We start from the raw sequence: 24,882 nt of genomic DNA on the forward strand, positions 1-24,882 counted from the left end.
ATAACCAACAAGAACCTACTGTATAGCACAGGGAACTCTGCTCAATATTCTGTAATAACCTAAATGGGAAAAGAATTTGAAAAAGAATAGATACATGTATATATATCATAACTGAAACACTTTGCTGTACGCCTGAAACTAACACAACATTGTTAACTACACTCCAATATAAAATAAAAATTCAAAATAAAAAGAGTTGGGAGGGAGTTCTTAAGATAAGCTACAAAAATACAAACAATAAAGAAACAGGTTAAATTTAAGTACATTAAAATTTTAAAAATTATGTTTTTTATTTCAATATTATTCCTCAGTAATATTTTTACTGAGGGCATGCTGAAAAGTTGTTTTGCTATCACAAAAGATTTGTCTTATTAAATGGGAATATCAGCTCCACCTCTCTTTAATAAAAGGTGACCACATATATTATGGAATTTGAAAAAACTTTATAACTTTAAAGAATGAAACACTATTTAAACAAAATTAATAGAAGCTGCAGATTGGATGAAAATGTTTGTAACAGATATAAACCAAAAAAGAATTAATATCCAAAATAAATAAAGAACTCTTCCGATAAGACAAACAACCCAAGAGAACAATGGGCAAAGACAAAGAATCCTTAACTTCACTCCAGTCCACTGTATATGCTGTACATGCACTAACTCTATCGAGTGCCTTTCACAAAGACTACAATATGAACGGTGCCTAGGGTCGTGCAGTGTTCAACCTCTACACTAAAAGATGCAGACTTGCACTATACAGTTGGTGGCCTTATGAAATGCAAAGGAAAGTAAACTCTGGTTTATCTTTTCACACTCATCAAATTGGCTAAAGTTTCAACATATAAAATGTTAGGGAGGATATGAAACCTCTGGAATCCTCATAAACTGCTGTTGTGGGTGTAAATTGGCGCCATCACACTGCAAAGCAATCTGACAATATTCAGTAAAGTTGAAGATGCAGATAACCCATGACCTAGCAAATTCCATGTCTAGGTATATATCCTAGAAATATCCCCACCCATGTACAAGAGACATGTACAAGAATGATCACTGCAGCCTTGTCTATATGAGCCAAGAATTGGAAACCGACTAAATGTCCGGCAACAGGAGAATGGAAGGATGATATGTGGTATAGTCATACAAAGGAATACTATACAGCAGTTAAAATGAATGCACTAGAACTACATATGTTAACATAAATAAATCTCCAAAATGGTGCTGATGAATGAAAAAAGCAAGATGCAGAAGTATATTCAGCATATCATTTCTATAAAGTTTAAAAACATGGAAAACAGGGCTTCCCTGGTGGCGCACTGGTTGAGAATCTGCCTGCTAATGCAGGGGACATGGGTTCGAGCCCTGGTCTGGGAGGCTCCCATATGCCGCGGAGCAACTAGGCCCGTGAGCCACAACTACTGAGCCTGCACATCTGGAGCCTGTGCTCAGCGACACGAGAGGCCGCGACAGTGAGAGGCCCGCGCGCCCCGAAGAAGAGTGGCCCCCGCTTGCCACAACTAGAGAAAGCCCTCGCACAGAAACGAAGACCCAACACAGCAAAAATAAATAAATAAACTCCTACCCCTAACACCTAAATAAAAAAAAAAAAACCATGGAAAACAATTCTAAGTATTGCTCACAGATATAAAGTTATGTAATAAAAAGTATAACCATGCAATTCAGGATGGTGGTTACCTAATGGAAGGAGGGGAACAGTATCAGGGAATGGTCAATGTGGGGTTTCAAATATAGCCAGTCATGTTGTATTTCTCCAGAAAATAAAAACCTGAAGCAAATATAGCAAAATATTTACTGCTGTTATTTCTTTTTTTTTTTGTGGTATGCGGGGCCCCCCCTGTTGTGGCCTCTCCCGTTGCGGAGCACAGGCTCCGGACGCGCAGGCTCAGCGGCCATGGCTCACGGGCCCAGCCGCTCCGCGGCATGTGGGATCCTCCCAGACCGGGGCGCGAACCCGGTTCCCCTGCATCGGCAGGCGGACGCGCAACCACTGCGCCACCAGGGAAGCCCCTGTTATTTCTTTTTATTGTTATGTTCGAACTATTAAATAACTTTTAAAGTTACATCAGTGAGAACAGGGATTGGGTCCTTCTCAAAGAACAGCACACGGGTGCCTCCAATTTCTCACTCCCCTTCACTCCTCAGTCCAGGAGAGGCCAGCTTCTACTTCTCTGACCCTGCGTTTGCTGAGGTTACCAAAAATAACCTTGTCCCCCCAGCTGAGGGGCTGGAGGGGAACCACGAGGTTCTTAATTCTTACCTTCTTTGTCTCTCTTTCTTTTAATATATTCTACACTCCAGATTACTCCCTCTTTGAAGCTCTAATTGCCTTTCCCCTGATTTTCCTCTGGCCTCTTGGTCACACTCCTTCCTGTGCTTCTCCACCTACTCCTGAACTCTCCATGTTCCCCAGGGTTCAGTCCAGGGTCCCCTTTTCTTCTCATTCTCTACACATTCTCCTTGGATGGTTTTATCCTAACCCGTGTCTTTAAAGACCTCCTATAAATGATGACTCCAAAATCTTGATCCTCAGTCCATCTCTCTCCTGAGCCCCAAGCCAGTCCTTCCAAATGCCCCCTCTAGGTCCTCGGCCCGCAGTATCACAGAAATCCCAACTGTCTGAGCTCATCGTCCCCTGCCTGCAACTACTGACAGTGACCCCCTCCCCATCCCGGGGCAGCTCCTCTTCCTGGATCCCCTTTACTCATATACAGCACCCCCTTCCCTCCTCTCAGCCACACAGGAACCTGAGAGCCATCCTCAGTGCTCCCTCATCCTCATCCCCTACCGCAATCAGCCAGTCAGCCTCACCAGCCTTTGCATATTTCTCAAGTCAGTTCCCTCCCAATGGCTCCTAAAACTGTTATCGTCTGGGCCTCATCATTTCTCTTCTTAGTATTACAGTAATCCCCCAACTGTGGTCTCCCTGCCACCATCCCCGTCCCTGACTAATCCATCCTCCTTGTTACAGAGGAGAGCGATATCGCTAAAATGCAACTTCCATCCCAATACCCTTTCCTCAAAAATCCTTTAAGTGCCAAGTCATTGGGATAAAACCATTCTCCTTTGCAGGACTTGAAAGTCCTCACCGACTTGCCTGGAGTGCCTCTCCAACCCCTTCCACACTCCCCCAGCCCAGCCACGCAGTGCTGTCATCTCTGGCCTTTGCATACGTTGATTCTCTACCTGAAATACCTTTCTCTCAAAGCTGTCCCTGTATGCGCCACCAGTTTCTCTTTGCTTCCCCTTCACCTCTGAGCAAGTATACCTGGGCCTATGAGATCTTCCTGTGCCCCTTCCTCTCCCAAGTTGGGAATTAGACCTCTCTCATGGCCATCCTTGTGTTCTCTGCAAAGTCACTTTCCCACCTTCCCTATCAGTCAAGGAGTAACAAGAGGACTAACCCCCCTCCTTGTATTTCAGGTGCACAGCACAAAGCCTGATATACTGATGGTTTCAGAAGATATATGACAGGTCCACCTGGAACTAAGAGCCTACCTAACAAGTGCTAATGCATCTTAATGTTACAGCAGTGGCTGAAATACGTGAAATATGTACTGTAGCCACACAGAGGGCATGGGGCAGGTATTTGCACCAGGGCACCAATTCCAAAGAGGGCCCAAGCATCTCTTTCAAGGAGAATTTAGAAGGAGGCAATGTAAATGTTCTTATTCTCAAAAGCCTCACTCTTCATTAGGCTGAATGGTAGAATGCTTTAGAAAGCACAATTGGGGATTTTATTTTTTTATTTTTAAAATTTTTTTCTGGCTAGAACCTTTATTATTTCAGAAATAGGCATCCTATGTAACTTGAGGTGGGAAGAATAGTTATTTATGGATTACTGTAGTAAATATTTGTCAAAACACCAACTATCTCAATAATCATACACATTTCATTCGTAAGAACTTCCAAAAAATAACTCTTCTGTATCAAAAAACTTACAAATGGCACAAGAGAGTTAAATAATGGTCTATAGAGGAGAGAAGGAAAATTCTGCTAGGGGAAACTCTAGTGAAGCATTTTCTCCATTACATTTTTGACTGATATAGTTCATGAAAGAAGCCTCGCTTTTCCTTCCTTTTTTTAGTGATTCCTCTGAGAAAATGCAAGAAACTAAATCTGAGGGGGAAAACTGCTTTCATAATCTCAAGTGTAAACCACGAATAGGCTTTTCTGATAAAAGCTTTAAAGCCTGAAGAGATAAGAAAGGCAAGCATGTATTCTTTTAAACATTTCAATAAATTTGCAAAAATATTCAGCAACTATGCACATACTGTTTGTATACTTAAAAATGCAACAATTTTCATGCTTCGAATATTTTTTCCTGAGTGTTTTAAGGATGTTTTGTTCTAGACAATTCAAAAGTAAGACTTACACACACATAATATATATAACAGGAATTCTCCACATGATTAGCATTGTGGACTCTCCTAATTGTGTCAAACAATGAGAAGCCAAACATGATCACATCCATATCCTAAGGAGAGCCTGGAGAATTACCTATGTCTTTGTTTTCTGCTCAGTGCTTCTGATAAGTTCAGCAGATGTACAGCCATGTTTCCAAACATGTTTCCGAACATCCAGACCCCCTCACTGGCTCATTGCAATTACACGAGTGCTAAGTTCTAAGTATTCAAAGAAAGACTGCAGGTGTCGCTTTACTTCTCTCTGGTCTCTTTACCAAACCCCTACATCACTTATGACGTTACTTGTTAATATTCTGCAATCCAAAATGAAAAATGCAGGTACACAAGTTTGCTAAATTTCACTTAACCGAATAAATTTAAAAATAGATAAAATACTTAAATTCCTGCAACACAAAATTTGGTTTTCATATTCATTTGAACATTTTAGAATTACTCAAACACAAGAATTGAAAATGTGTGTGCTATTTGGAAGAGAACTACTGAATTTCTTCTCCAGAAGAAAAAGCAGACCTGAAGCATCACATTACTGGAACACCTGAAACATGTTGGCAAGTTCTTATCTTCTAAACTTCAATGAAAGCTGCTTGCACAAACTATTTAAAGAATATCTGCCCCTATTAAACAAGCCAGATATCTGATGTATTAAGGAAGTCAGAAGCTGAGTCACTTCATTTCTTTCTGTTGCCTCCAGTTGCTAGAATACTGGCAAGTCGCATAAATATGTTTAACATATCCATGTAGATTCCCAGCATCGAATTGATGGGATCATATTTTTGAACTCCATACAGTGGTACTACTTCTGCAAGCTTGATTACTTTCTGTGTATCATACAGAAGAAACATGCTGAAAAGAACTAATCCACCATAAATTGCCACTGAGTACAGAGGGGCACCAGCCACAGTGGTAGGTGGAAGAAACATAGATCCTAGTGAGGACACAAAGACGACACCCAGGCCCACGCCCAGGGGTGCTCCCATGTTCAAAAACTTCTCACTGGGTGCACATATGGCCACAGTGGAGAGGCCTCCCACAATACCAGCTGTGTACCATGCAGCTGTGATGAGAAGAGGCCCCCCTAATATCGTCAGAGGAGCCACCACTGCACCCATCACACCAGAATGTAGTAAACCAAGCAAGATGCTTTGGGCCTGGGCTCTGGTCATATGATATCGACTGGGCCAGCATTCCAGCTCCAGTCATGGCTGCAAAGGTTGCACCAATTGTCACCCAAGAGCCTCTCCTCATGAAGTTCATGAGGGCAGGAGTTCTGCTCCCTGCCAGGGCAGACAAAGCTGTTATGCCGATACTTCCTGCTAAGTACATATAGGTGGTATGAATTCTATCCTTCACGTACTGAGGCCAAATTACAGCTTTTTCAATAGCTCCAATCTCATTAGACATTCCCAAGCCATAGTAGCACAAAGCTCTAAGACCAACAGCAGCCCCTCCAGCAATAAACCATCTTCCCATCTGATCAATTTTAAATATTTTTTCCAATGATGGTTCCGAAGCTGCCTCCTTGAGTTCTTGGCTAGTTTTCCCACGCCAAATTCCAATTCTTGTCCTGGTGGCATATTCCCTGCTGGGTGTTAAGAGCCATTGATTTTTCATGATGGAATTCTTCACAACAGGGGAGGCCTTGGTGAAAGCTGGGTGGAAAACCCTGGAAGGTAGTGTCCGGAGACACACAAGTCTTGCAGCCAGCATGGTGGTGCACCAGGTTTACCAAGCAGATCTGAAATGCTCAGTCCCTGGCCAACTCAAGTGCGCAGTTCCCCTTCTGCCGGCGAAACGCAATGACTACCACCTCCCGCGCCCTCCGCCCACCTCTTACTCAATTGTGGATTTTAAATTCCCCTTTTCATCTTTATTTCCTCAGGGAGAAAAAAACAATCCTGGTGGTTGACATCAGGAAGGCAAAGCCACGGAGTTAGGTAGGAGGATCTACATATTTCTCTGTGATCAACAGCTCTGCTTCCTCACCTCCTTAGCTGCTGGAGACAGGCTGCTGCTTCCAGATGTGGGATGGGGTGGTGCACGCAAGCAAACGCCTGGTGCGCAGCAAGGGGCTCCACAAACATCTGCCCAACACGCTTCTCCTAAGGACGACCTCTTAAAATGTTTGTTAGCAAAAGTTCTGGAAATCAGGATCAGTAAACTGCCGAGTACCTTATAGTGGCAGTGACAGACCAAGGCAGGAACTGCACACGCGGTAGGCAGCCCTCCACACGCCTGTGCTGAACAGTATCTCATCTCATCGCCACAACCCCACTGCCGGGGTGGTGTTGCCCTCATGTCAAAGGTGAGGATACTGATGCTCTGAAAATGCACTTACCCACCCAAGATCACACACTCAGTCCAACCTGGAGTCACAATTCAAACTCGAGTCTATGGCCAAAGTCCATCCTTGTTCTGCTAGACCAGAGGTTACAAGCTGAAGGCCTGTGTCTGTACGTGGACCCTAGACATGTATGTAAAAACATAACTTTCTTGGGTTTCCCTGGTGGCGCAGTGGTTGCGCGTCCGCCTGCCGGTGCAGGGGAACTACATTATCTAAACAGTTTAGGGGGCTTCCCTGGTGGCACAGTGGTTGAGAATCCGCCTGCCGATGCAGGGGACACGGGTTCGTGCCCCGGTCCGGGAAGATCCCACATGCCGCGGAGCGGCTGGGCCCGTGAGCCATGGCCGCTGAGCCTGCGCATCCGGGGCCTGTGCTCCGCAACGGGAGAGGCCACAACAGTGAGAGGCCCGCGTACCACAAAAGAAAAAAAAAAATTTATTTATCTATTCATTTATTTAGGCCGCACTGGGTCTTAGTTGAGGCATGTGGGCTTCTTAGTTGCAGCATGCATGCTGGATCTAGTTCCCCACCAGGGATCGAACCTGGGCCCCCTGCATTGGGAGCGTGGAGTCTTACCCACTGGACCACCAGGGAAGTCACTCACGCCACCTACTTTTTGAAGGTTTCCTCTTCCTGGATATATTTGGGCTTACAACCTTTGCACCATAGTTTACGTGCCATCCTTTATTGTAGAACAGAATTCTTCCAAAGTATATGTAAGCAAAATACTAACCCACACGGGTCCTCATCTTTCATGGGAGAGGCAAAGAGCTGGGCTGCACGACCTGCCTGCGTCGGCACAGGTGAGCGAACCCCGTCATCCGGACCTGTTGAGACTGTACTCCTGCTCCCTCACCCCGAATCCTGGTTTCTCCTGCTGCCAGCTGTTTTCTCAGCCCAGCAGTTACTGATGTGCTGGGATAGGAGGGCATTCACATACCACTGGGGAAATGAGGAAAAGTACAGCATGAAAGTACCAACTGAAAAGGTACTCACTAGAGGTCAAAAGAGTCCACTAGTAGTAGCAATAAAAAAGGAAGTTGATGAAATCTTTGGGGGGAGGGACAGGGAACATACATTGAGAAGAGCTCTTTGCTTTCTCTCAATTAATGGAAGCTAATTCAATTAAAACTGGGGCAAACTAGATTGAGGGTGCCTCTATTGCTGGGCAAAGCTTGGGTTGCCCCCAGTTTAATTTCGTGGTTTTTTTTTTTTTTAATTTATTTTATTTATTTATTTACTTTTGGCTGCGTTGGTTCTTCATTGCTGTGCGCGGGCTTTCTCTAGTTGTGGAGAGCGGGGGCTACTCTTTGTTGCGGTGCGAGGGCTTTTCATTGCAGTGGCTTATTTTGTTGTGGAGCACGGGCTCTAGGCACGCGGGCTTCAGTAGTTGTGGCACGGCCCACGGTTTAATTTCTCAGAGATTTCCTGAGAGGTTGCACATAAAGGTCTGTTGTTGAACTGAAGAAAGATGCTGGGAATAGGCTCTCTGATCCTGCTCTGTTGTCAGGTTGGTTTCACCACCCAGGGGCCCACCGTGCCTCTCCCCATGGAGACACTGCTGGGTTTCAATGTGCTTTTCATTCTCTTGGCTGCCTGAGCAAACAGCCATCACTGTTTCCATTGTGAGCTCTTCTCCGTCTGGAGCCAAGCCCAAGTTCAGGGAACATGTGCTTGCGACCAACATTTGGCAGCCTGGGTCCCCACTTGGAGCAACTTTCTGCCTTTGCCTTTTTCCCATCAAGACAGTTCCTGAATCTGGAGACTGAAGAGCAGTGCTGAACATGGTTAGTTCTAAAAGCTGGTTCCTCATCCTGCTAGCTCACTGGGATGAAGGACAAAAAATTCACACCAAAATCCAGAGCCCAGGTTACAAAGACAAAAATTATTTCCATCCCTCCCTTGTTACCAACATGACTGAAGGCATACATATCTCACAGCATCAATGGGCTTAGTTTCCTGGAGAAAATTTCTCTTTGTATTATCTACCCAGTTAAGAATTTTTATGAGAAATCCTAATACAAGTTGAAAAAAACTGAGCATCCTAATCCTGAGGCCTCATTTTCTAGGTCGGGTGACAGAATGAAGAGATTAAATGCTTTCCCCACATCTACATAGGAAGTAGTGGCAGAGTTGGTACTAGAACATAATTACTTGAATATCCAGACCAAAGTTTATTCTACTATGCCAAGTCACTAATAAGGACTGGGTTTTTGGTGGTTGTTGTTGTTGTTTTAACATTTTTATACTGAGACATAATTCCATACAATAAAATGCACAGATCTTAAGTGTAGAGCTTAATAAATTTTGACGAATGTTTATACCCACGTGATCAAAACTCCAGTCGAAACATGGAATGCTTCTATCATCCTAGAAAGTTCCCTTGGGCCTTTTTCCACTCAACTCCCTTGTCCCATCTTCCCGCACCCAGCAACAACCCCTGCTCTGACTTCCATCCCTTTTGATTAAGTTTCGGGGCCCCAGTTTTAAGAAATAAAAATTGAATGCATGTGAATTTGCCTGAAGCCCTGAAATGTCTCTTTGCAGAATTTTCCTCTCCCTTTTGGACCGCAAATACTACTTAAGATTTGTTTTGGATCCATCTAGACATTCTTCCAGAAAGTCAGCCTTAGCCCCAGCACAGACATATTTAGGGTTAAAGGCATCCACGTTTATAAGAAGTAAAGGCCAACTATGATTCCTCAATATGTGGTATAAAAATAACTCTACCTTCTGGAAAATAAAGTTGCTATCTCCAAAATATCTGCCTTCTTGGCTCTTTCTGTATCCCACCACTCCTTCAGAGTAGCTACCTCTGTTCCTATGGAAAGAATTGCCTGAGCCCTTGAAAGTGAGCACATATGCATTATCTTTCTACCTGGAAGCTGTTTCCTAGTTTTGATAACCTTCTGCTGCAGTGGGATTCCTCTTCGCAGCTCCTCTGACTTCCCCAGACATCATTACAGGAGGGCAGAGGCAGTTAAAAACCTAACATTGTCCTAAGCTATTTAGTCAGCAAGGGATCTGGGTTTTAGAAACTGGAAAACTTTGGCTAAGGCTTGCTCAGAACATTGTCTTAAGGCCAAAAAGTGTTGGCAAGGTCCAGGTGAAGGCAGCTTTCCACCAGCCACAGACACGACCAAATCATACGGGGCCTGCTTCTCTTTTAAGCGGAGCGCTGACGGCCAGCCTGGATCATTTTCTCCACATCAGCTTGTCTCCCCAGACAGTGAGCTAATGCTTGGCACCAAAAAAACACCATAAAAAAAAGCATTCAACCCCATGTTTTGAGGCAGAAATGACTAAATGGAATATATACACAAAATTATTTAAATCAAGACAACTTTTAAAAATTCTAAGAGAATAAAAATTATGCACACATAGTCATAACATTGGAACCCACTTGTGAACACAGAATAAAGAGGAGGCAATGCTGAAAATGTAAACTTCTCTGAAAGAGCCAAATTGCAGAAGACATTTTGTTAGTAAAGACAGAATTCTGCGGAATTAGTTGCCTAAAGCACGTTGACTCCCTCTCCCCTATGCAGTGTCACTTCTGAGTATGTTGCGGTGTTTCTACAGTTTAAAACTATTGATATTTTAAACTTTTTCTATTTTTTTTCATTTTCTAAAATTTACTTTAAAAAATAGGTACTATATTAACATGGTTCAAAATTTTAAAAATAAGAAAAGTCTCCCTCCCACTCCAAGGCCCCAGCCATTCCCTTTCCCACCCCATAGGCCCTGTGTTACTGGTTTCCTGTGCGTCTCTTCAGAGCTAGTTTAGCAAAACATAGATATATACCTTTCATCCTTCTTTTTTGTAGAAATGGAATGTTATAATGCTGTCCTACATTTTGCTATTTTTTTTTGCACTTCATTGTATTTAGAAACAGAATTTTGAAGACATATTTCAATAAAGAAAAATTATATGTTCATTTACCCTTTGACACAGTGAATCCCACCTCTAAGAATCTATCCAAAATATACATTGGCAAAAATACAAAATATTCTATGTAGGCTATTCACAGAGTATTTCAAAAAGAAAGAATATGCAATGTCCACCAACTAATAAAAATGGTTACTGCTCGGGGCAGGAAGAAACAGAGGTGAGGAGACAAGGATGTAAGACCTCTCTGAATGTACCTTAAAAAAAAAAAACTTGTTTTAAATATTTTACATAATTTTTAAAAAAGTCCCCCTAAAAACTGAAAGCGTAAGGAGACAAAATTTACTGTATAGATTTGAAGCACTAACTACAGAGGAACTATTTCAAGTGACTTTAAAATATTCACAATCTGGGAGTTCCCTGGTGGTCTAGTGGTTAGGATTCGGGGCTTTCACTGCTGTGGCCCAGGTTCAATCCCCAGTTGGGGAACTGAGATCCTGCAAGCCGCGAGGCACAGCCAAAAACAAAAAAAAAAACCCCCAAAACCTCACAATCCCTAGATCTGGTTTTTCAATCTCAGCACAACTGACATTTTGGGCTGGATAATTCTTTGTTGTGGGGGGTTGTCCTGTGCATCATAGGTTGTCAGCACCCAAGGCTCAGGTGAGCTTCCCTGATTGGCAACATTTTGCACATACAGTCACACATCGTTGCCCCGAGAATTAAGTGCTATGTTTGTCACATGTGCACCCAAAAAACTAAATATTGACTGCCCTGGGAGAATGTTCTAAAATATAGGAGGAGGGGGCATGACACAGCAGGAGGAGCCACATGGGGAAACACCAGGGTGGGTCAGGAGGCACAGGGAAGAAGGAGGAAATGTGGGCAAGAGCCATTATTGTGAAGGGAAAGGGACGGGACGGGCAGGGTAAACAGGCTTGGGAATGGCTGGTTTGACAAATTTCAGTAGACTCTGAGGCACAGTCACTGCCCCTGGTTTTCTGGTGCCTGGCCCTGGGGTGATTAGGGCAGGTGGATAGTGGCCCAGAATGTGAGAGCCCCAGAAAGGAGGTGGTTGGGGTATGGGCTCTGGATTGGTTGGTTTACGTACAAAAGGTGTACTCAGAGATGAATCTTTAACTATCCCTAGAAACTGGCTATCCCTGGGAGGGGCAGTCTCTCCAGGGTCAGCAAGGCAAAGATGTCAAAGCATCAGAGACACAAGGTTAGCAGAGAGAGGACAACTAGAAGCTTGTGCAGACTGTCTCCTGGACTTCACCCATGTGCCTTTCCCTTTGCTGACTTTCACTGTAATAAATGGTAACTATGAGTGTAACAGTTTTTCTGAGTTTTGTGAGTCTGTCTAGTGAATCAACCTAAGGGTAGTCTTGGGGACCTCGTGACACAGTTGCTAGAACCATTCTGTAAAAGGGTGATGGGATAGATCAGGCTGATACCACTGAACCCACTGATTAATCACTGAAAGCGGGACAACGCTATGTTGTGCAGAACCACCTGAACAGAACTGAACCTGAATGTAATCAAGCCTCTCCATGTAACCACAAATTTATAGGAAATATGAGGGAGAGAGGAACCTGCTATCAACACTGGAGGAAATAAGCAGCCAAATCCTAGATGGGGGACAGTCTACAGGACAAATAACCCATTTGTTAAGCACATAAAAAGGAGAGTGAACTGCTACAGATTTAGTGAGAAAAAGACACCTCAATCCAATGCATTGTGTGGACATTGTTTGGATTCTAATTTGAACAAAACAATAGTCAGAAGACATTTTTGAGACAACAGGGGAAATAAAACACAGCCTGCATAATAGATATTAAGGAATGATTGTTAATTTTGTTGGGTAGAATATGATGGTTAGAATTCACTTTAAAATATTCCAAGAAAAACAAAATTGGAGGGGAGGGGGGAACAGATTAGATAACAACAGCATAAAGCCGATGATTGTTAAGTCTGGGTGATGGGTACATGGAGGCCCACTGTGCTATTCTATTTTTTGTCTATTTAAAAATTTCCATAACAAGTTTTTATAAATTTATTTATTTACTTTTGGCTGCGTTGGGTCTTCGTTGCTGCGCACAGGCTTTCTCTTGTTGCAGCGAGCAGGGGCTACTCTTCGTTGCAGTTAGCGGGCTTCTCATTGTGGGGGCTTCAGTAGTTGTGGCACGTGGGCTCAATAGTTGTGGCTCGTAGGCTCTAGAGCACAGGCTCAGTAGTTGTGGCGCATGGGCTTAGTTGTTCCGTGGCATGGGGGATCTTCCCAGACCAGGGATAGAACCCACATCCCCTGCATTGGCAGGCGGATTCTTAACCACTGCGCCACCAGGGAAGTCCTATAACAAGTGTTTAAAAAGGTACTTAAAAATTGGAAGCAGTTATCAGTAAAAACACATGATCTAAATGTATGAAGTCCGAGAACCTGCCAATATTGCAGAGATGTGATTTTAAGGCATAGGTGAGATTCTAAACTTGGGTTTTTGTTTTGTTTGGTTTTGTTTTTGGGGTGGTTTTTTTTGGCAGCACCGCGTGGCATGTGGGATCTAGTTCCCCGACCATGGACTGAACCCACGCCCCCTGCAGTGGAAGCACGGAGTCCCAACCACTGGACTGCCAGGGAAGTCCCTAAACTTGGGTTTTAAGAGATTAAAGCAAAATGTAGCAAGTTGGCTGTCTAAGCTCCCCTTTTAGCTCTTGAGAAAACAGGCAGAGTCCAAGGTGAAGCTGCCTCTGGTCTCTATCTTTCAGGGTTTTCCCAGTCTCTGTTCTGAAGCATAAATTCAGGGGTGTTTTTAATATTTAGTTTTCTGGGTGCACATGTGATGAACACTATAAAATTTAGGAATAAAAAGACATTATGTACATTCTCATATAAACCTTTATCCTTTAAAATAGAATCTTGGGACTTTCCTGGTGGTCCAGTGGGTAAGACTCCACGCTCCCCATGAATGGAGGCTGGGTTCGATCCCTGGTCGGGGAACTAGATCCCACATGCATGCCGCAACTAAGAGTTCGCATGCCGCAACCAAGAAGTCCTCATGCCGCAACTAAGAGTCTGCATGCTGCAAATAAGAAGTCCGTATACCGCAGCGAAGATCCCACATGCTGCAACTAAGAACTGGTGCAGACAAAATAAATAAATATTTAAAAAAAAAGAATCTCATGAGAGAGAGAGATGCATAATTTTCTGTGGATAAAAGCTTCTGCCAATCGAGGTATCTTAACTGCTCTCATATCATAGGATTTGGGGTCAGGCAAAAGGATCTCTCTGATTAAAGCAGCATATGGTAGGGGTCTGGCCTACAGGTAGTGATGTTTTTGTCTTTCTTTCCTGCTATCTAAAAGGATTCCTTATAGAAAAAAGTTCAAGGATAACTTGTTATGAAAAACTTAGGGGGAATTCCCTGGTGGTCCAGTGGTTAGGACTTGGTGATTTCACTGCTGTGGCCCGGGTTCAATCCCTGGTTGGGGAACTAATATCCCACAAGCCGCACGGCACAGCCAAAAAAAAAAAAAAGTTACAATGGTAAATTTAAAAGAAAAAGAAAAACTTACATATTACTTCTGTAATAAAAAAAAATTAAGAACATATGTTCACATGCAAACTTGTATATGAATGATTATAGCAGCACTATTCACAACAGCCAAAAAGTGGAAACAACCTAAATGTCCATCAGTTGATGATTAGATAAACAAAATGTGGTATATCCATAGAACTGAATATTATTTTTATTCCATAAAAAGGAATAAAGTACTGACTCATGCTACCAATTCACGTTATAACATCATGAATCTTAAAACATCATGTTAAGTGAAAGAAGCCAGTCACAAAAGACCACATGTTGTATGATTCCATTATATGAAATGTTCAAAACAGGCAAATCCATAGAGACACAAAGTAGATCACTGTTTGCCCTGGAGCTAAGGGGGTTGAGAGGAAATGAGGAGCGGCTGCTAATGGATACTGTACTGGGTCAAACAGCATCCCCCCGCCTCCCCCAGATGAGAACAAAAATGTTCTAAAATTGATCGTGGTGATGTTTGCACACCTTTGTGAATATACTAAAACCCATCAAACTGTACACTTTAAATGGGCGAATTTTATGGTATGTGAATTATATGTCAATAAAGCTGTTATTTAAAATATTTAAAGGTATAAGGAAATACTGAAGAACCAACAATGACCTTGAGTAATCCCAACATGGAGAACTTCCACTTTTAGTCAATAAATTAGAGTGTGAAGAGGTTGAAAGTTAAACATTAGTTGTTAGTAAAAACAGCATTGATTGCTAGCTCTGCTGCTGAATTACTATAGGGACTTTTGGCCTTTTAGACAGAACTCTTTCCATTGAAAGTCATAGGAAAATGGTCTCAAACAGGCTTACTCAAAACAATAGGAATTTATCTCACATAATTGAAGTCCAGAGTAGGCACTAGTTTCAGGCATCCAGACAAGGTCACGAGAGCTCTGATTCTCTCAGCTGTTTCCTTCATTGCCTTTGTTCTCAAGCTGGCTGTCTCTACGTAGTAGGCAAAGGCAGCCACAGGCAATCCCAAGATTACGTGGCGTTTATAGTTCCCGATACAAGAGGAGAGAGAATCTTACCTGATCACTCTGGCACTAGTTCCAGGACTGTTCAGGGCTGGCTCACATTCCTGGAGCCAAGGAGTAAAGTTCACTTCATCCAAGCATGGGTAATGCAGGAAAGGGTGGTTCTCCAAAGGAAAAAAGGCTGGATATACAAAATACATGTCCACTATGACAGGCGAAACTCTAAAACTTGCAGAGATTCAAACATCATCTCAGCCCAATAAGTACTTGCCGAATCAATGTAGGAACACACAAAATGGAGCTATTGCAGAGTACTTTTAAAGCATCACATTCCAAATTCTTATTCTTAAAGAAGCAATAAAACACAGGACACATACCAAGGTCATTAGCAAGATGCTGTTTTAGCAGTGAGCTACTTCAGTCAAGTATAGATTGTTCCATGTCCAGAATTCCATCCATCTCACACAGAAGGATATTTTGCTCTGGTAGATGGCAGTCTTTTTTTTCCTGATCAGCCACAAGAAAAGCTAAGGCTTATCCAGCATGTAGGAAGAAGGCAGTCCAGAATGAATGAATGGAAAACACCCTGCCAGTAAACTCTGCTCATTTAAATTGTTGATAATCCGGTGGGTTTCTGATCCAGGATCCAAACGCCTGCTTCCGGAGTGCGCTCCAGGCCTGCTGGTAAGTGGATGCGGCCTCCTTGTACTCATGGTACGTCACTAGCTTCTGCACCCTAATGCACACACACCACCAAGCACACAGGTTCTCACTGGACAGCTCACCACTGTGGCCAGCAAGACACCTCAGCAATAGGCTGGACAGATTTATTACAAGAGACTTAGGAAACAGGAGGATTTTGTTATGCTGTCCTATGCTGACTCTTACCTTCTTTGTAGGGAATTCACTAGAAAACAGCATGGATTAAAACGGGTAAGAATAAACAGAATGCTAGTTTTGTCTGGTCCTGGTGGAATCAGATAAAACAAGAATAACTGTATCTACTACTTGGTTTAAAATTTTCTGTGTGTCTATAATTTCCACCATTAGGATCTAGCTGTTAGAAATTTCTCAACTGCATTTTCCCAAAGCTCTTTCCATCTCCTATGTACTGCCAGCCAACACCCCTTCCCAAATCCCTTAGTGTCTGACTGCTGAAGAATGGCTGACGTGCTGAATAATATCTATAATACTCACACCCAGATAAAAAGATTTTCTTGTGACAAAGATTCTTTCCTTTGATCAAACTTGAGTCAGGCTCCTCTGAGCCCTCTTCTCGATCCAGCCCCGGCCTTGAGCTCCGTCCTTGCCATCTCATAGCTGAAGAAACTGAGCCTCATGTCTCATTGATTCAGGTTTTATCCTGCTTCTACTCTTTCGTTCTTTGCCAAGATCTGAGGAGACCCAAGTTGTTTCTTCACTCACTTCAGCAGAGATTAAAGTTGCTAACTGTAGCAAACACTGATTTTAGTTGTTTGATCAATTTCCCATAGCTTTTTGGTGGTTAATGGTTGGGAACCACACACATGACAATGTTAACTTTACCTGAGCCCTCAGTTCCCCAAACAAGCTATGGTTAAGAAATCTCCCTCCCACACTTCTGTGTTGTGGGAAGTGGCTGACTGCAAAAAACGACTCTTCTTCATGGCTTAGACAGACTCATGAATGCCCCCCCTGGTTTACCTCTAACAGGGCCAGACACAGAGCCCATTCTTTGTCTCATAATGATTAGCTGAACTGTTTGTACCCACTGACAAAATCTCAACAACATGCCTGCTAATTTGACCAAATATTAGTTATGCTTCTCTCCTTCCCCCAGACCCCCGAACTTTGAGCGACTTTCAGCCTGGGCCAGCATCAGCATGTGTAACAACCCCTTCTTTTAACAGCCCCTCCTGAGAATCAACACTTCCTGTTCAATTCTTCTGTTCACAAGCAGTGACGTGAACAAAAGAAAAAGAGAAGAGAATGATATTCCCAACAGAATCTATTGCTCCCCAAGCACTCACATTTCCACAATGCTCTCCATCTGGAGGTGGAACTAGAGGAGGGCCTGTAATGGCCCAGGCCCCATTTCTACCCTTAGGCTCGTGTGACTCTGTATTACCAACTACCCATCTGCAACAGCTCAGGTCATACACATATCTGCAAATGGGGCCATGGGGATTGAAGAGCATGTGGTTAGTAATAAGTACCCACTGGTCTACCGAACCACCATTCCTGCCAAAGCTTCCTGCCATCCATAAGCAGAATTAAACCAGAAGTCTTCCTAAATATGAAATAACATAGGTCAATGGCATCACCTGAGGGAGTCTGGCCACTTGTCCTCTGAAATACTGCTTAGCAGCTTCTGGAATGACCTAAAGAGCTCTACTTTGCTGATTCGGGATCTGTTTGGAAAAAGAAGACCAAGAAGATTTATTAAGTGTTTACTACGTACCAGGACCCTATCAAAGATACTGGGCTTCACATGGTATCTTTTTAGGTCTGAATGTCCTGAGCCCCCATTTTCACCTTCTTGCACTTGGCAACAAGAAAAGTCCAGACCCAAGAGTCTGATTAGGTTGAGGGACAAAAATGATTCTCATCTTAAGAAATGTTATCAGGGACTTCCCGGGTGGTGCAGTGATTAAGAATCTGCCTGCCAGTGCAGGGGACACGGGTTCCATTCCTGGTCCGGGAAGATCCCACATGCCGCGGACCAACTAGGCCCGCGTGCCACAACTACTGAAGCCTGTGTGCCTAGAGCCTGTGCTCCACAACAAGAGAATCCACCTCAATGAGAAGCCTGCGTACCGCAACAAAGAGTAGCCCCCGTTCACTGCAACCAGAGAAAGCCCACGTGCAGCAACAAACACCCAACGCAGCCAAAAAAACCGCAAACAAACAAAAAAACAAACAAAAAAACCCAAAACTCTCAAGAAGTGTTATCAGCAGTGAAATCATCAAGGTGACAGGCTGAAATGGGGTAAAGACAAAGGGAATTACTAAATTTTGCCCCCAAGGATACCCATCAGCTATGTTTGGCTACCTCCTTTCAAGGGAGCTGGCCCCTTGGGTAACAATGCTTACAAAGCTTTGGGACTTCCCTGATGGTCCAGTGGTTAAGACTCTGCGCTTGCACTGCAGGGGGCACAGGTTCCATCCCTGGTTGGGGAACTAAGATCCTGCATGCCACACGGCGTGGCCAAGAAAAAAAAAATTCAGGAATAATACAAGGATACTGGCTATCATTGCTTTTATCCAACATTATACAGAAGGTCTGGCCAGTAAGACAAGAAATAAAAGGAATAAAGATTGAAAAGCAAAAAAACAAAGTCATTATTCGTAGATGATTGTGATATTGTCAGTTCTGGTCAGCACAATAAGTCAAGAAAAAACAATAAAAGGAGTGGAGGTTTGGAAAGGAAATACTATTTGCAAAAGATAGACTATGTTCAAAAATTCCGAAAGAATGCCCAGATACATTAGTAGAATAATAAGAGTTAGCAAGGTTGCTGGATACAAACATTAATTGTAAGAGAGAAATAAACAACAACAAAAAAGTTGATTGCAGTAGCAATGATCAGAAAATGAAATGAAAGGAAATTACTTAAAACAGCATCTGTGGTAGCCAATCTCTGAATGGTGATTCTTACCTCCTGGAATTCATGCCATTATGCAATCCCGCCCCACAATGAACAGGGGTTATCTGAATAACCATTAGGAGATTGGGTTGGAGTGTGACTTCTGAGGCTACTCACAAAAGACTCTGTGGCTTCTGCCTTGCTCTCTTGGATTGCTTGCTCTGGGGAGAAACCGGCCATCATGTTGTAAAGATGAATACTTGTAGCACTATGGAGAGACCCAAAGTGAGAGGAACTGAGGCCTCCTGCCAACAGCCAGCACTGACTGACCTTGCAGCCACACGAGTGAGCCATTCTGAAACTGGATCCTCCAGCCCCAGTCAAGCCTTTGATGACTGTAGTTTTGGCTGACATAATGGATTGCAACCTCATAAGTCCCTGAGTCAGAATTATCCAGCTAAGCTCCTCCCAAATTCCTGACGCACAGAGACTGTGAAATAAGAAATGTTAATTGTTTTTTTAAGTCACTAGGGTTTTTTTGGGGGGATGGGGTGTAATTTGTTACACAGCAACAGATAACTAATACATCATTCAAGAAATAAATCTAATATAAGATGTGAAAATTTATGTGAAGAAAATCATAAAACTTTACTGAAATATATGTAAGAAGACCTAAATAAGTGAACATTCAAAACTGCTTGTTTTAAATTTGGGGCACAACTGCCAATTTGGCACCACCATTATATAGAAAGATATACACCCTATTCCTGGTTTGAAGACTTAACAATGAAAAATGTCAATTCTCCCCAAACTGAACTTTAAATTTAAAAGTCTAAGAAAAGCCAAGACACTCTTGAAAGACAAGGGAAGAGGACTTTCCCTAACAGATATCATCTTATTATAAAACTACAGTTATTAAGAGTATGGTTTTGGTGCAGGGAAAAACAAACCAATGGAACAGAACAGAATGCCCAGAAACAGATATATATATACATATATATAAAATACAGATATTCTATATAATACAGATACCTACAGATATTCTACATTTGATATGTGTTCACTTAAAACATGTAGATTTCAATAAAATTACTACAGTTTCTTTTTCTATAAAGAGTAGAAAATAAAATGAGTTTCTCTGACAGGGAGCTTGTATTGTATATGAGCGCCTTTTATACATACTATGTATTGGGTCATTGCAGGTGGACTAGAAAGATGTTAGAGAAATGATATTTCTCATATTTTTTTTCCACTCAATTAATAAAGTGGCCTGGTAGAGCTAATAAGGAGTTGTAGCTAAAGCTGCCACTAAGTAAGAACTGTCAGGTTTAAATATCAATCCCCTTGAACTGAAAATGAACTTATAGAACTAAAATACTGTGCAAGTGTTTATATGACTGCATTAGAACTGAAAATTATTACTCAAGAAGAAAATAATCTGACTGTTCAATATTAGTGAAAATATATCCAAAGGGTGGTCACCAAAGGCAAATGTAATGTTAAATCTTTTATTCATCTAGTAGTTTAAGTGTGAATAATACTAATTCATACTGACTGATTAGACAATTAAGAAATTACTTTTAGCCAAGCCTTACAGCTTTACATAATATTTTGTCTAGCTCATTCACTGGTGTACCAACTACTTATATTAAGCTAACACCTCAAGGACTTGTAAGAAACAATTGAACATGCATGCTTCGAACATAGAGTTTAGGTGCCGATGTTCTTCTCCTGTAAAAGAACCAGGGCAATTTGAAGAGAAATTATTCTATATATTGGAGCAGGGAAGTGACGGTCCTGGAAAATCTCATACAGGACAAAGGAACGAGGCTCTCTGGCAGCTCCCTCTGCTTTCTAGGCCTAAGCATAAAAAGAGAGAGAATGAAGTTTATAGCTAATAGACACATATTAAGAGTAAAGCCAGGAGGCCATGACCCTCAAAAAAGGGAGACTTAGAAGAATTTTTTTCTCTTCAGACAACTAGCACTATATCAAGATTGGTTTTACCCAGCTGAAAACAAACATTATTTATGTTTTATTGTATGTATGTCTTCAGGTAGATAAGTTGATATGTTCACTGTTACTTAGAATCAAAGATTTCATCTCCAGATTTAAGACTCTGAAACCATTTTTGGTGACATGACCACAAATTTTATTGCTCAAGAAGTCCAGAGAGTCTTACAGACTCAACATTTCCACTGTCCACATCACTCAGAATCAGCAAAAGAGGAACATCAAAAAATAAACTAATATCTTGCCCGGGATGCTCACATTTCCCTTTGAAATACTGATAGGTGAGCCCATGAGACTTTGCTATAACCCAGGGGCTACCGATGTACAACTATGAGAGAAAATTTGGCTATATTATTACAGAGCATTAATGAAATATGTCAAGGCCTTAGTAATCAACCATGCCATGATCTGTAGTTTGGAGATGGGATCCACTCAAGGTTCATTAAAGAAACACAACACTTAAACCTCACTGGAAGGCTGCAAACTGGATTCTATTTACCACCAACACTGGGAGAAATGTCAAGGCCTCCAGTGTCACTGTGAAAAGCCATCAGTGACAGAGAGCTTAACAGCTTCTTGAGACCAGATCTGTAAAATGTTTTCAACATTCTTCCCTCTGGAAGAGCAAATGGCACCTTCTCTTATGAATGCTTTTGGTCTAAGTCACCTCATGAGTAATGTTAAGGTGTTATATCTCCCTCCAGAGAAGTAAGACCTTTCTCAAGACTTGTTCAACAGCAGAACAGAGTGACCATAATAGTAATTCCTCTGTCAAGGAGGCCCACCCAATAACAACCACTGATGTCATCTGTGGAGCAAAATAATCTTGGTGGCTGCTAGCTGCTATGCTCCAATGAGCCCTAGTTCCTTTTAACAGCGAGGATTACATTCTTAGATATTAGTCTTCCTGGTGAGCTGGTTAACACTACTGGTTGGTGTATCAAAGAGCTAGGAAAGCTATACATACATAATTTTTTAAAGATTACACATTCACATTTCAACCTAGCCCTATCTTTATTCTAACATACTTAGACACGCTTAGTTATTTTGTTTTGTTTTGTTTTTTTAAATCTCTTACCCTTCTCTTTTATAATCCAATGAGCCATGTAATGATCTCTCCAGGATGCTCTGGTAGCTCATCTGGGAAGGGAAGAGAATATGCCTCTTCAGGGCAAAGAGAATTTAAAAGGATTTTCCACTTTAGGGCAAAAGGTAAAATTAAGCTTCTTGAAAATGAGGGTCCTTTATCTGATTCCTGTTATTATCTCATTGTTTGCAATAAACACAAAGACTTAAAATAAAATATTACCTTTGAGTGTTGCACTAGTATTTTCAATGTTTCTAACATCCCAGTCTTGAGTTCATACTCCAGATCATTCTAAAAAAGGTGGTTCCAGGATAGCACTCAGGAATGAGAAGTGAGAAAACCCACTTTCCCCAGCAGCTGTTGGTCTTTAAAATTAAAGTAACTTTGGCCCTTTCAAACATAATGTGCAGCTTCATTTGATGACTGAAGAAGAAATCTATCTTAACAAGATGTCTACTGCAAGCCCTGTACCATGTTAGAGGCACTCTCTCTCATTCAATTTTCACAACATTCCCGTGTGACAGATACTATGAGTTACCCTTGCTTTATTGTTGGGGAAGTTGAGGCCCAGAGAGGTAAACTAACTTGCCCAAGTTCACACACCTGGGGGGAAAGGGAGCCAGGAATTAAACATCAGTCTCTTGAACTGCAAAGCTTCTGCTCTTTCCACCATGAACTTCCTCCTGTATATGGAGGCTGCGTTCTAAATGGAGAGACATCCACAACATGTCAGAGACCTCAGATCATCTACTCCAATATCCCTGTTTTACAGATATGAACACACTGAGGCCCAGAGAGCTACTGGACTTGTCCAAAGTCACCTGACAACTGGAGACAGAGCCAGGGTGAGAACACGGGGCACTCCCAATCACACATAAAACACTGACATATTGGGACAAACTGGAAAAAAGCACTTTAGGAATCTGGAGAAAAGATGGTAATTTTGAGCCAGAAAGCAGTTGTAAGGAAAGCTTTTAAGGTAAAAGATGGTATAGGTTCACAGTGAAGAGCATTTAGACTTGAGCAAAGCAGCAAACTGAAGCCACAGGCAGGTGGGTGGGGTCAGTATGGGTTGCGGCTAGCCTGTCACTTACAGCAAAGGCAGAGCTCAGCAGGAAGTGGTCCCTGTCCCTTGTGACCTGCTCTGCTCACACATCATGGCCTGTGGTTAACTGCTGGTCCCCGGAGAGATGCAGACAATGGCCTGAAGCAGGGAGGCCCTTGAGAAAAAACTGGTTAAAAAATCTCTACCCCTAACAATTTTGTAAATACTACTCAATTCAACAGCTTAGGCCACCAAGAGGCAGGCTGGGTCTGCTGTATAGGCCATTTGAACCCTGCTTAGTGTCTGTGAAGAAAAAAACTTTTTTTTTAAGTCTAAAAACATGTAAGTTATTATTGTTTCCATTGAGGGAGACAAATAAGCATGTCAAAAAGAAAAGAAACAAATCCACCTGTGAACTTTAATTACAATACAACTTTTTATAAGGGTGTAATAAAGAAATGGAAAAGCCACTTAGAATGAAAAGAACTACCTGTAAATTGTGGGAGTCCTACAACAGTCACTCAGAGGCAGCTCAATCCAGACAGATGGAAATGCCTTTGGTGGGGAGGCTGCTACCCCATAGCCCCACCCACCCTCGTGTTATAGCAGACCCTCTGTGGCTCACTGGGAGGGAAAAGCAGAGGGGGCAAGATGAACAGTTAACAAAAGAAGAACCAATAAGGCAGATGCATGAAACTCCAAACACACAAGCATGAAACCCAAGTCTCATGTCCAACAGATCACATGCTCCACATTTCAATAAAAGCCAATTTGGAAAAAAAAAAAAAAAAAAAAAAGCCAATTTGAAGATACAAAGTCTTGTTTTCATGGCATCCTTCTTGCCAGTCTGATCACTGTGCAGCTTCATAAATGATTCTCGGGTTCCAGCCTTGACCCACTAAACCAGAATCTCTAGTGGTAAAGCGCAAGAAAGTGTTCCTTTCAAAATCTTCCAGGGAAAAGAACAGTCCTTCCAAGAAATGATGCTGAGACAAGGACATCCACGTGCAAAAGAATGAAGTTGGATCCCTACCTCACACCTTATAAAAAATTAAATCAAAATGGATCAAAGTCCTAAACATAAAAGCTAAAACCATGAGAAGAAAACACAAGGTAAATCTTTGTGATAATGGTTTCTGACATATGATACTAAAAGCACAAACCACGAAATACAAAAATAGATGAAATGGACTTCCTTAAAATTTGAAATTTTTGTGCTTTAAAGGACACTTTCAAAAACTGAAAAGACAATCCACAGAACTGGAGAAATTATCTGAAATATATATCTGATAAAAGACTCATATCAAGAATATATAAAGAAATCTCTCAAATCAACAATGAAAAGACAAATAAACCAATTTAAAAAACGGGCAAAAGGGCTTCCCTGGTGGCGCAGTGGTTGAGAGTCCGCCTGCCGATGCAGGGACACCGCAACGAAGAGTAGCCCTCGCTCACCGCAACTAGAGAAAGCCCGCGCACAGCAACGAAGACCCAACAAAGCCAAATAAATAAGTAAATTTATTAAAAAAAAAGGGCAAAAGATCTGAACAGATATCTCTTTAAAGAAGATATACAAATGGCTAATAAGTACAGGAAAAGATGCTCAGCATCATTAGTTATTAGAGAAATGCAAATCAAAACCACAATGAAATAGAACTTAGCACCCACTAAAATGATTACAAGACAGACAATAACAAGTGTTGGAAAGGACGCAGGATAACTGAAATACTCATACATTGCTGATGGAAGTTTAAAATGGTGCAGCTGTTATGTAAAACAGTTTGGCAGTTCCTCAGAAGTTAAACATAAGGTTATCCCATGACCCAGCAATCCCACTCCTAGGTATACCCAAGAGAGTTGAAAACAAATGTCCACCCAAAAGCTTGTATATGAATGTTCAGAGCAGAATTATTATTCATAATAGCCAAAA

At 42.0% G+C, this 24,882-nt stretch overlaps 3 protein-coding genes across 12 annotated transcripts in view; 1 reads left to right on the forward strand and 2 right to left on the reverse strand.

Moving 5' to 3' along the window:
- GABARAPL2 (GABA type A receptor associated protein like 2) overlaps positions 1-6,394 on the forward strand; it is a 25,039-nt gene extending 18,645 nt beyond the window's left edge. Inside the window, exon 4 of the mRNA XM_028478395.2 lies at positions 6,321-6,394. Within this exon, the coding sequence (XP_028334196.1) occupies positions 6,321-6,375 (55 nt within the window). The 3' untranslated portion in view covers positions 6,376-6,394. The remainder of the gene's footprint in view (positions 1-6,320) is intronic.
- The window catches only part of ADAT1 (adenosine deaminase tRNA specific 1), a 43,632-nt gene that overhangs the window by 7,837 nt on the left and 10,913 nt on the right, over positions 1-24,882 (reverse strand). For 2 of the 10 annotated variants that reach the window (XM_007116518.4, XM_055079335.1), the window contains exons 9-11: positions 17,545-17,631; positions 15,296-15,977; positions 12,740-13,025 (exon numbers count right to left, since the gene is read on the reverse strand). In XM_007116518.4, coding sequence (XP_007116580.1) covers positions 15,845-15,977; positions 17,545-17,631 — 220 coding nt within the window. In that variant the 3' untranslated portion in view covers positions 12,740-13,025; positions 15,296-15,844. Of the gene's footprint in view, positions 1-12,739; positions 13,026-15,295; positions 15,978-16,156; positions 16,636-17,538; positions 17,632-18,325; positions 18,409-18,503; positions 19,076-24,882 lie in introns of those variants that run through there. The other 8 variants (XM_055079336.1, XM_055079339.1, XM_055079340.1 and 5 more) reach the window with 8 other exon arrangements.
- LOC102993988 (growth hormone-inducible transmembrane protein-like) lies at positions 4,906-6,242 on the reverse strand. The gene is given in 2 exon segments (XM_055079341.1): positions 4,906-5,568; positions 5,570-6,242. Coding segments are annotated over 2 exon segments (1,038 nt in total). The 5' UTR covers positions 6,149-6,242; the 3' UTR covers positions 4,906-5,109.

This window comes from Physeter macrocephalus, chromosome 17, assembly GCF_002837175.3.
Source record: "Physeter macrocephalus isolate SW-GA chromosome 17, ASM283717v5, whole genome shotgun sequence".
Taxonomy (NCBI): Eukaryota; Metazoa; Chordata; class Mammalia; order Artiodactyla; family Physeteridae; genus Physeter; species Physeter macrocephalus.